Source organism: Sprattus sprattus, assembly GCF_963457725.1.
Source record: "Sprattus sprattus genome assembly, chromosome: 8".
Classification (NCBI taxonomy): Eukaryota; Metazoa; Chordata; class Actinopteri; order Clupeiformes; family Clupeidae; genus Sprattus; species Sprattus sprattus.
This window is the reverse complement of record NC_137927.1, coordinates 16,926,052-16,938,476: the sequence shown is the minus strand read 5'-3', so window position 1 is coordinate 16,938,476 and position 12,425 is coordinate 16,926,052. Positions and strand designations below refer to the sequence as shown.

The 12,425-nt window shown below is 42.6% G+C and overlaps 1 protein-coding gene across 1 annotated transcript in view; it reads left to right on the top strand.

Moving 5' to 3' along the window:
• Positions 1-12,425, top strand: part of pcsk6 (proprotein convertase subtilisin/kexin type 6) — a gene marked incomplete at its 5' end in the record, with an annotated part of 31,440 nt that overhangs the window by 7,654 nt on the left and 11,361 nt on the right. Inside the window, 6 exons of the mRNA XM_080843226.1 lie at positions 2,693-2,781; positions 5,262-5,434; positions 5,760-5,972; positions 8,272-8,372; positions 9,657-9,760; positions 10,058-10,175. Of these exons, the coding sequence (XP_080699352.1) occupies positions 2,693-2,781; positions 5,262-5,434; positions 5,760-5,972; positions 8,272-8,372; positions 9,657-9,760; positions 10,058-10,175 (798 nt within the window). The remainder of the gene's footprint in view (positions 1-2,692; positions 2,782-5,261; positions 5,435-5,759; positions 5,973-8,271; positions 8,373-9,656; positions 9,761-10,057; positions 10,176-12,425) is intronic.

Below are 12,425 nucleotides of genomic sequence, written 5' to 3'. Positions count from 1 at the left end.
CAGGAAGAAGCTGACACTCACCCAATAGCTAGGATGTGGTGTCTCTGATGCCCTGCTTGGCATGCATGCCTTCATTGGTTGTGACACCATCAGTGCCTTTGCAGGCCGTGGGAAGAGACGTGCCTTGAAGCTACTGAAGTCTGACAAGAGGCCTTCTGGCCTTCTGTGAGCTTGACGTTCTTAGGATGTGTCGGATGAGCTTTTTAAGAACTGCAAGAGAACACATGCCGTATGTATGTGCATTCTACCCGCACAGATATGAACACCCTTCGTCACCACTCTTCTGTGCAAGACTTGGCGAAGCAGAGTCCAGTGATCTCCCACTGTGTGAGGATTGCCTCTTCATGCATGCAATGCAATGCATGCAAACTATCAGGCTAAGACCCAACGCTCCATGCCAGATCCCAAGGAAAGTGGGTGGAGCACCGAAGATGATGGGAAAGTGGCGATTGAGTGGATGAGTGGATATGTCTCACCAATGGCCTGAAGTGCACAGATATGTGCAAACTGCCACTTGTTGTAATTAACCCAGTGAGAACGAACCCACTGTCGAGTTAACAGACTCAGATGTTGGTGACTGAGTCCTAGGTTGAGGGTGTGGACCCAATATTTCCCAAAATGTACAGTTGTAGTTCTAATTTCTCTAACAGACAATGTTAAATAGCACTATTATTTAAACCATCAGTATTGTTGTTACAAAGAACATGCCAATTGATGTTAAGTGAGCATGGTGTACAAGTGTAGCATCATCCAGACATATGCACTGTCAGACCACTAATTAAACAGTTTTACATGTAATGTGCGTTTTGAAGGACTGGTAATAAGAAAAATGAACCTAAACTATTTGACATGCCTGTATCATGTTTGCCTGTATAATGTGAAGCTTTATCATAATAATTGCGGCCTAGAGGCCTTGGTTGATAATATACAAGCTAAGGGACTACTATTTAGGTAAATTTAACTTTAATATTGTATTTGAAAAGAGAACCACTAAATATTATTATTTGAAAGTGCACTTTTGCAAAAGTAGACTAAATACCCTTATAAAATTGACAATGTGAACCGTTCAAGTACATAGGAGGCCATTAAAAGTATTTATTGGTGGTTTTATTTCAATAGAGACGAGTTAATAGTATAATGGTACAGTTACACATGATGACTGGGGCATTTATCTTTCCGCATTAGTCTGATAGGGGTCTCTCTGTTCAAGAGGTGAAATCCACTAAAAAGCTGCCACTCTGAAAGGGTAATCACATCAGAACATGATCTAGGGATGTTTAACAATTAAAAAATAGAAACTAGACTTTGCCTACCCAGATGGTACCGATATGTGAAATTTCAGGTTCGGGCCCATGGACTATTTAGCTTAACAAGCTAATCAGACTAATTATGTGTTGCAATTATTCAGTATTGAGTAGTTACAGGTATTCAAATCATTAAAATGATTAGGGTGCCTAAATATTTGCACAGCCTATTTTTCACATTTGATTTCATTTCACACAATGAAATGCTGCTACACTGAATATCTGTATCTGGAAAATGAATAGTATACCACTGTGTTTTTTTTTTGGTGAAGACAGAGAAAATTATCATGCAGCCTCAGAGGGTGCCAACACTTTTAATACGACAGTATGTAAAAGCAGGCTGCGTGCATATTAATATTTCGAAAACCAACGCGGTAATTGGAACTAAGTGGGAGCAGCTGATAACTAACATAAATTCAAACATACTCATGTAACGTGTCACCATACACATTAATATTAATATTTAGAAACACGTTGCAGTTGCAGTAGAAGTTAAAGTAGACAAAAATCTGTCTTGAAAACCGTTGGTTTGGGTGAGCTAATACATAACGTAAATCTATAAATAGACTTAGGATATCGTTGTCCGATAACCAACATTACTACGAAATCCAAGAGAGCTCGAAGATGTTATGCACACGAGTTGAGCTTAGATTTCAAGGTAACGAGCTGTCAGAATTGTTAAACCAACAATGAGCAACAAACGCCAACTGCTGGTGCACACTGACCCACCTGTGGTTGTTTGTTGGAGAATGTTGGCATTTGTCGGGGCAGTGTGCAAGCTGCTTTTGAAGGGGTATTTAGTGGGAAAAGGGCTGAATTTGTGAGAAATAGTTGGTGATTAAGTTCACATCAACTGTACAGACATCCTCGGATTTAAATAGCTGGCAGGGCGTTTCTGTATGAAAATCCAGGTGCAGAGAATGTGTGTTCAATTGAAGAATCCTCATTCTTGGGAGCAATGAGAACCCATTTTCAGGCGTTCATGAATCAGGCAAAGATCTTTTCTGACGGTGGTCTTCCGGAGTCCGTAGGAAAACATTTCAGAAGACACTTAAATAAAATAAAAAATAAATAAAATAATTTTGGAGATCGAGAGGGAAGGTCTCCGAGATCGACATCGCGATCGACGGGTTGGCGACCCCTGCTGAAGTGTATCGTATTGTAGTGATATATCAATCTTAAATATCATAAAAAACATCATTAAAACACCATCTTGTTAATTGTTTCCCCTTAGGAGGAGTCTGCATTATTGCTGGCATGTGTTGAGGTATTTCACAAACTTGCCCAGCAAAGCTGCAGCAAAACCCAGCTATTTCAGTAAACGTATAAATCCATCATCTAATTACTCCCACCTTCCCGTCCCCCTACCCCCTCCTCTTTCCCTACAGACATGGGACACGGTGCGCTGGCGAAGTGGCAGCCGCGGCCAACAACTCCCACTGCATCGTTGGCATCGCCTACAATGCACGCATAGGAGGTAGGCGTGCGCTTCGCTCACAGCATTGCTTCTGCCGGATTAACCTTGAGACGCACGCTGCCAGGGAGAAGTCATTGCTCGTTAATCTCGCCTGTCTATGAACACGTCGACAATCATGCGTTCATAAGCAGTTAATTCGCCCCTCAAAAGACTCCAAGACGGTGAGAGGGAGCGAGGGAGGGCCGTGTCGTCAGACTTGAGATTTATGGCGTTCTCTCAGTTGTATTGTCCTTATCTGCAGCTGTTCTCAGAAAAAAAGTGTGTCTGCCAGGAATGACCTAAGTGGATATGGCTTTGCTCGGAGAGGCATCCTACTGGTAGTGTGCATTGTTAAATGTGTAATCGGTTTTGTTTGATGAAACTGTGAGTAACTGGATGTGTGTGGCCTCAAACAAGGCAATGAACAGGTCGATCTTTGGTCACTTCTGGAATGTGTCTTTGCAGCCAACATCTGATCGACAACATCAGAATCACTGATTGTTTTTTTTATTTTTTATTATTTAAGATTTTGTTCTCAGGAGGTTTATTGGGTGGGCTTAATGGGGAGGCATTTCATCACATTTATAGATGCAAACTAATGCCAGAGAGAATGCCTTTGTTGATGTTTGTACAATGAAATCATATCTCTTGTGGATCCAGCTCCAGTTGCTTCAGTAGACTCACATAGCCTTAAAATTCATAACGTTCCTCAAGGCATGAATTCAATTATGTTCTACCAGTATGTTAAAAATTTTGACTTCTGTGAGAGGGAGTAATTCATTATCCCAAGCTGTTTGGGTTACTGCACTCAAATTGTTTGTTTGGTTGCTTCAGGGTGTGAAGTTTTGCTTGTTTGAATTTTTCCTAGGTGAATTAATGCTCAGATGAAGTGTTTGCCAGGTTGATCATCAATAACATAGTCATGTTCTCTGAAAGATTTTGTAGGAAGTCTTTTGAAAATTGGTGAATTTAAGAAATATCCGTTAGAAGTGTGCTTAAAGTAATACTATTTATTTTCCTTAAACCGCAGACTATACTGAAACACTGGAGCAATGAAACACATATTTTCTCTCCTAAAAGGATCTGATAGAACACCACAATGATCTGGTCTTTCGAACAAGTGTATCTGAGATGTTTTGAGGACCCCTAAACCTCATTAGTATGGTGGCAGGCATGTGGGTTTTAGTCCTAGACTGATGGTGAATTGAAACGGAGCTAGAGTCAATGTTATTGAACCCAATTCCCTTGATGGCTTCATTACGTGGGGCAACACTTCCTATTTCAACGAGCGCAGTTCTCCCCGGCTACATGACTGCCTGCCATAATTAGCTATATAAACATGACTCCCTCACTCCTTCTGAAGCCACCGAGTGGAAAAAAGTTGTTTGTGCTGTGCTATTTTGGAACCTGCAAAATCAATCTGCAGTGAAACACAGCTTGTTAAGTTGCAAGGCATGATAGAGAACCATTGATCCTTCTCAGTTTTCTTCGTACATACTGGGAGAAAAAATGGGAGAAGAAGAAAAAAAATAGTGCCAGGCAAAGTGATTTCGTAGCATCAGCTCTCAAATGTGGACACAGACGCGCACAGACATGCCCAAGCCGCGTGTCAGAGATATCGCTTAAGAACCTTGAGTCATTGAGCAGAACTCGTAGCTGGTTCAGAAGGCTGTATGGCTGCAGGTGTATATTTCAGTAATTCTCTGTTATCTCTCATTAGCAGATTTTCTCTCCAGCTTTAGGAGATTAAATAAACTGCTAACAGCTGCTGCCAAAAATAAATGGGGGGTGCTATGCACCTGCAGGGCTCAAAGTAACTAATCAAATTCATTCTAAAAGATTTGCAAGTCTGTAATTGATGGAAATTGTTCTGCCAAACACACAGTCAGACTTTGTGTGCCATGAGTTGTAATTAGTTTTGTGTTTAGAACTTTGTGAAGCTCCTCTGCCTCCCTGATACCCCCCCCCCCCCCCCCCCCCCCCCATGTCTCTCTCTCTCTGTCTCTGTCTGTCTCATTCTCTTTCTGGGAACAAGCTCATTATTCGGGAAATGAGAAGGGCAGTAGGGATAGAAAGAAGTGGGGAAACAGAAGGGCGGCCTCATCAGGGAAGTGGGTTGCTCGGACACAACCCAAATCTAGTTCCCTGCTGCACGATGCATATGCCTCCAAAACAGAATCGCTGTTCAATGTCTCTGATAAGTGACATCTTGTTTTACGGCCAAAACTACGCGAGACAAAGACAAAACTGAAAAAAAAGCTGTGAAACTCACAGTTCCTCATTAAAACGCTCAACACGGCTGCTTTTGTTTTAGGCTCTGTGGTACTTTGCATCCTCACAGCAGTAGCTGTTCAACAAAGGCCCTTGATTGCAATTATGCAGTGTATATGAGTGTGGTGAGTTTGTTGTTTTTTGTGTGTGTGTGTGTGTGTGTGATAATGTGTGTGTGTGTGTGTGTGTGTGTGTGTGTGTTAATACATGTAATATGTCTGCAATCTCAGGCATTCGGATGCTGGATGGAGATGTAACAGATGTTGTGGAGGCGAAGTCTCTTGGCATCAGACCCGATTACATTGACATTTATAGTGCCAGCTGGGGGCCCGATGACGACGGCAAGACGGTGGATGGTCCGGGCCCTCTGGCCAAGCAGGCCTTTGAAGTGGGCATTAAAAAGGTTGGCAAATGCCTGCTTTGTGCAGGTTACCCTGTCATTACGGCCATCTGAGGAAAGCTGCAGTCATTTGAACATAACACGGTTCATTTGGGGGTCGCCGTCACATCAAAGCCTCTTGCACATAAACGAGGGGATGGTTTTAGCTTACCTGAGAGGCTTCACAATTGTTCTGAGCCTAAAGCCCCCTGCTGCTAAGGGGAAGATACACAGAGAATTAAATGTATCCTCTGCCAGTGTTGAATCGACTCCCTCATAGGGCAGTCGTGGGAAGGCTGACATAATGAGGTTTCCTTCAGGTGCTGATTTATCTTTTCCCACCACACAGGGCCGGAAAGGCTTAGGCTCCATCTTTGTGTGGGCCTCAGGTAACGGTGGCAGGCAAGGGGACCACTGCTCCTGCGACGGCTACACCAACAGCATCTACACCATCTCCATCAGCAGCACCACCGAGAATGGCAACAAGCCCTGGTACCTGGAGGTGTGCTCCTCCACCCTGGCTACCACCTACAGCAGTGGGGAATTCTACGACCGAAAAATAGTTAAGTCAGGACCTGACCCTCTTGACCTGGGCGATAAAACAATAATGATATGGATGGCGATAGACACATCCTCGATAGCAATAAGAAAACTGTGGGATAAAAAGTTTGATACGTTTGGCTGGTTAAATGCAGAAAAGTACATAATTAATCGTTCCATAAGCAAAGCTCGAGTGTGCTCTGAGAAACAGCCTATCATATTCATTGATAATTGATTATCTCTTGATTGTACTGTTTAGAAAGAGAGTAGCGCCACTCCAGTTTCCTGTGTTTTTCCTTTTTCCAGTATGGAAGTGCATGAAGCAGCTCAAAAATTCCAAACAATGGTTTAACTTCATGAAATTGCAACCATTGCTTGCAAATGGTGACTGGAGCTTGCATTTGTCTGAAGTTGTTGCAGCTAAACCTACTGTAGCCCCGTTGTTCAATTTAATTTGTATTGACGATGGACAGAAGCAACGGTTTAGCAGTCCATAAACCATGACATCGTTTAGCAAATTTGACTTCTGTTGGCGGAATTCTCTTTCTATACGGCTTGGATTTGATAATCTCAGCCCCTGCCAGCCATTGGAGCAGGCAACTTGTCTTCAGTCACGTTCTGCCACCTCTTAATGTCAAGATACCGGCCATAAACAATCTACAGTGTTGAGGTGCTGTCACCCCCTGCGATAAAACATCAGAACGCGTTTTATTTAATAGTCAAGTAGTTCAATTCAGTCTATTCCTCTTGCTCTTCAATAAAATAATAAATATATATAGTGGTAAAGATGCAGTCCGCAATTCTTTTTCAGATTTGAGAAAGGTTGTTGATATTTGAGCTCAACAGCCAATCAAATTATAGCACTCCATTCCATGCGCCTGAAGCATCGTTGATTGACTGGGATTGTTTTGGCTCGGTCCGAGCCACATTTGTTTCCTTTTACAGAGTCAGGACTGTTTACAAACACTGGGTTTTTTGAGCACAAACACTGAATAAGCAGAGGACTGTGAGGTGCAAGTTTATGGGAATACAACTGATTATCATGAAAAAAATATCATGACAATGTTTTCGGGTGTATCGCCCAGACCTACCTCCTCCTTAAAAAAAATAAGCCCGCTGATAAATGTCTTTGCCATGGAATGCTTGCACCCACTTGTACTCACATGCAAGGAGGATGTGTAGTGTTCCAAGTAACATAATCACACAAATACACAAAGTTAGTTGGAGTGAAGACAAGCCTCCGTCTCTGGTTTCTGAGATCTTATCTGTCCTGTTCTTATACTAACATGCAGTCACACACAGACTCATAAACAGGCAGTCTGTCTTGCACCATCCATCTCAAGTCATTTTGTGTTTAATGACTTTTGGCACTGCCAGGACTTAACCATTATCTATCATGCCTGTACAGTTAATTTCATGCTGCAAATTGATAGCCTTTCTCTACTGGAATGATGACAATATAAATATCATGATATGATATGGTTCAGATGTTCCGTTTGCTTTGTTTCTCTTAATAAATATCAACTAGTGAGGGATGGAGAAAAAAGTAGTAATCCCATTCAACAACAATATTTTGTCTGGCTTGTATTTTAAATAGAGTGCTTCTGGGAATTGTTGAGGAAGAATCTCTTCGTGCCATTGCATGTAGAGTGTGCTTTCGTAGCACAGCCCAGCCCAAACTCATATCTGATCCATCAGACTTTTTCATGACGCATGGCATCCCACTCGCTCTCCAGTTCATTTCCAGTCAGTGGCAGAGGTAATATGAGGTGGCTGGTGCTTGTTGGGAACATAGCTGGCATTCATGGGCTTGTTTCTGAGTGAGGTGAGAGCAGAGATTTGCCAAGTTGCCCGGCAGAGGTGGGTTGGTGTCGGCTGTATTTTCTCTGACATTATGGGCCTGTGCATCTGCGATGGGCCATGGCGAGCGCCTTACCCCCACCCTCTGCAGGCAGGTGTCATCAGTCACAGGTTATGCTCTGACATTCACTGCTTGTGGCTGCACTCCATCTCTCTGGGTGTTCTGGTGTAGCTACGAAGGGCAAAAAGGAAAATATTTACGTTCAGGTCATTGAACATTGCCGATTTACAGCACCCGAGTTTGGGACCCAACCACCCTGTCTCACACACAAACACACACACACACACACACACACACACACACACACACGTATGTGCACCCTTGTAGTTTACCTAGTCATGGACTGGCATTCGCTGCACAACCAGAGCACTATCAGCTGACTTCAGCTTTGTTGTAATGGTGTGTGTGTGTGTGTGTGTGTGTGTGTGTATGTGTGGTAATGTTGTCCCCTCTGGCGCAGGTGACCACAGATCTTCGGCAGCGCTGCACGGACGGGCACACTGGCACCTCTGTCTCTGCTCCCATGGTGGCCGGGGTCATCGCTCTCGCGTTGGAGGCCAAGTCAGTAGATGTCTTCTCTCTCCTTTCTAGACACATTACACCCCCACACACACATTACTGCTACCCCCACTGCTCTTAATCGGCTTCCTCTCCATCTATTTAGATGCTCTGCTGACATATCTTCCTCCTTTTGCCTTTCTGACTCCCTGAGCTGTCTTGTAATTCTCCTCATTATTTCACATTGCACAGTCGATTTTGGGAAGCTTAGAAGGCAGCTGTTGTTCTCTATTTGTTTTGGTGCAATGTTTGTGATGAGTCTGTTTTCAGGTCTCAGTTAAGTTTAGTTTAGTTTAGTTTATCATTGTCCTTGAAAAGTCCTTTTCATGTGTTTGGTGCAATGTCAATACGATAGAGACAGAATACACCCTTTTGCATTGTGACTTTTTCATGGAACTTTTTTTATTGGTATAATATTTCAAATGGGAATATTGCATGGACCATCAGAGGTTTTTTAATCCCATTACTCTGTGGATATATCACTGGCTCCTCTACAGTGCATACATGGCAATATTGTCCTATGAATTTACGTTTTCAGTGTGAAATCCCATAGCACTAATGTCCATGTGTCAAGTTTCTGGAGCTTAATTGGTTTTGTGCGTTCATACCCTGAAATTCAGCGGTTGAGCTCACAGAGATAAACTAGTTTTATTCTGTTGAAAGGTTTTTTTCAATATGCTTTAGCACAGTCTGTCCCTGTTCTCATAGTTTTCATACAGTGTTTTGTGTAAATTAGCACTGGATGTTAACAGGGGCATTGCACAACAACAACATTCTCAGAATATTGGAACAGATGAATGCAGACTGTTTTGTAGGCAGTCCTCTCTGGTACTGTTCTTCTCGGATTCTTTGTTTTTCTCCCATTCTCCCCTTCTGTTTCTCATTTTCTCGCTCATTGTTTTTTTCTCGTCCTATTTCTCTCTTTGCACTTGTTGGCTCTGGGAAGATTGGAGTGTTCAAATTACACTCAAGGATAAGCAATTACAGTGGTTGTGAAATACTTTGCATTAAGAGTGCTTCTGTGTGTGGGTCTCTGCTAACTGACTTTTTAAATACCACACAGCTGTGCTTTGCATCCACAACAAAACCAAGCCTCTTTCATAGGCTTCCAGTTAACATATGGAGGACCTGTTGGTAGATGGTTATTATTCTTTTCTGTGATCAAAATCATTAGTATACATTTCCATGCTTGGTATACATACATGTAAGCTTGATATAGTTGCATGCTTTTCAGTGGAATCAGTTTGATTGAGCTGAAATGTAAGTGTTTGGAGTGTTGTCTTTCAGTCCCCTCATAACCTGGCGGGACGTGCAGCACCTCCTGGTGAAGACCTCCAGTCCTGTCCATCTGAAAGCTAAGGACTGGAAAACCAATGCAGCTGGACACAGAGGTACTGTATTATATACCATTAACCTTCAGCATTTTTACCGATGACCTTCAGGTTTAGACAACATTGACTCAGTCATTCAAACCTTACGAGAGAGGTGAAAGCAATGAGTTGTGACCGTTCAGACTAAGCTTAGTCACCCAGTGCAAGACTTTGAGTGAACTCAAAAACTGTGCAGTGTTAATAATTGAATCAAGAGATGTGAAGAATGTATCCTAAAATGGCGGTATGCTGCCATCAGTGTCAATAAAGGACCAGATGATTGAATGACCCATCTGTGTGCCCTCTCCCTCTCCCCAGTCAGCCACCTGTACGGCTTTGGTTTGGTGGACGCAGATGCAATGGTGGTGGAGGCCAAGAAGTGGAGAAGTGTTCCACCCCAGCACTCCTGCACAAAAATCTCAGATCGCAGAACCAGGTGAAACCTTCTCTCTTCATTTCTCTCGTCCTTTTCCACTTCTCTGAGTATCGCTGTCTCACCTCATCGCCCTCATACTTGCTAATTAATCCTCTCTCAAAAATGACTGCACATGGAATCTGATAAGAGGTTTTTTCACGTGTGTGTGTGGTGTGTTAGTTTGAACACTACTCAACATTGTGCTTTGTGGTAACGTGTCAGACATTGTAATGTGGGTTAGGTGAGGTTTTCTTTCCTCTCAGAACTTGCATTTGTTTAATAAGAACCCTTTGCTTAGTCCACCACTTTGATCACATCACTGATGCCAGAATCAATCAAAGAGGCACTACATAAGTGAATGTGCATCCCCAAGGCCTTTGCTCATTTTCATTTAATATACAGTATTTAAACAAACATGGCTGACTAGATTCTAATGTATTTGTAATGAAGATAAGCTTTAATGTTTGAAGACTGTATCTGATGATAATGCTTTGTAATTAGACCCATTTGTTTTCATCAGTTAGGGCATTGTGAGTAATTGGAGCATGTCTAAGCATTATGAGCTCATTGCATTTACAACAAAGTGGTTCAAGCTTCAAAGGATTGGGGGCGTACCATTTGTCTTTAATACGCATATAGACGTGCCGCCTCTGATGAAGAAAAAAGTGCCAAAGCCCTGAGAAATAATCTGCTGTTCAATGAGAAATAATATGAGGTGTTGCATCCGTTCCCTCTATAGTGAGAATGATTGAATTAGATCTGGCACTTGCATGTACGGGTCAAATTAATTATAGAATTTAGCAGTTGGCAACACAGGTTCTTTCATCATACTAAACAAAACAAAAAAAAGATTTGTGGTGTTGCCTAAACAAATCTTTACTCGCTATGGTTTTATTGATGATAAAATCTGAGATGCCATCGGAAAGAAAAAAATCTGAGGCTTTTAAAGGGGACACATGAGTTCACTCCAGTGTCTCTTTGCTCTGCTTGACTTCCTGTGCTGTGTCAATACTCTGGGCTCTTTCTCCTTCGTGCTCATTTTCTGTGGAAATCGCAGAGCGAAATGTTTATGCAACACTGTTGCTGTGTCGTCGCACGACCTCCCATCATGACCCGCTGTAAACAAAAGCTTGAATGTGTTGGTCATGGATGGGGGCATATCCAGGCTGCATTTTATGTCTGGCTTGATTTCATGGGCCGTTGCTCTCCACTATAAAATCGCGAGGGACGGCAGTGGAAGTACTCAATTGCAGAAGACCCCAGAGAATGCTCCCGAGTACTCGGAGAGGGCAGCGTTGAGCCGTCGACTCCCATTGAGTGTCAAGGGCTTGGTCTTTTACATATCAGGTGTTTGCTATGGGTTCTCCAGAATGCTGACTGACTGATGTCAGTGGAGACCAGCTTGGTCAGACAGGGAACCACTGGGCAAACTCCAGTGCAGCGCTATAGTGGCCGTGGCCGTTGCAATTGTTTTGTGAAAAGAGCTGAGCTGATGCTGGAGCAGGGATCTACTGAGGGTGGGAAGAGGGTGAAAAGCTAAGGTGATTATTGTAGGTCTGTGTGGCGTCAGCAGTGGCGGGCACAATGAGGAAAGATACTTACTGAAGTGGTGCCTCATCTACATGTGTATACCATCTCTTTTTGGAGTTTAATTTGGACCAGTGCCTCCGATGCTGTTGAAGTTGTGGTCATACACATGTAAGTGATTGTCAAAACAATCAGGGATTTTTTTGGGGAGAAATAACAAATATTAAAGCCATGGGGGAATTATGAATTAAGTTACAGCCACATTAAGGTTCATGGGGGTTTATGGCATATGTACCTGTACTACAAGACTATGGTCAGTTTGGCACATTTCACAGGACATGTTAAACATGCATTGCTCAATTCCCATACAAAACACAATCTATTGTATAAATAATGTACAATTGTAAATGTGAGAAGAAAATGTTTGGGATTTCTTATATTAATTAATCTTCCACCAGACAAATGAATAAATAAAGGTTGTGTAAAAGTTGTGGTGAAAAAAAAGATTGAATTGACATGGAATATCTCTTAGGTATTGATTTATTTTGCCCTCTGGTTCACTGTCTGGGCTAATCAGTAATGTGATGGCCTGAGTGACTCATTTGATTTGTTACCTTGGGCTGTCGGGCACATGCACAAATAGTACCCAGGTGGTGCTCAAGCACCTGTCCCTTTGCCCTTTGACTTGACCGAAGTGCCCTTCTTGCCAGACAAAACAAGACACCTGCCTTTTCTTACTATTTT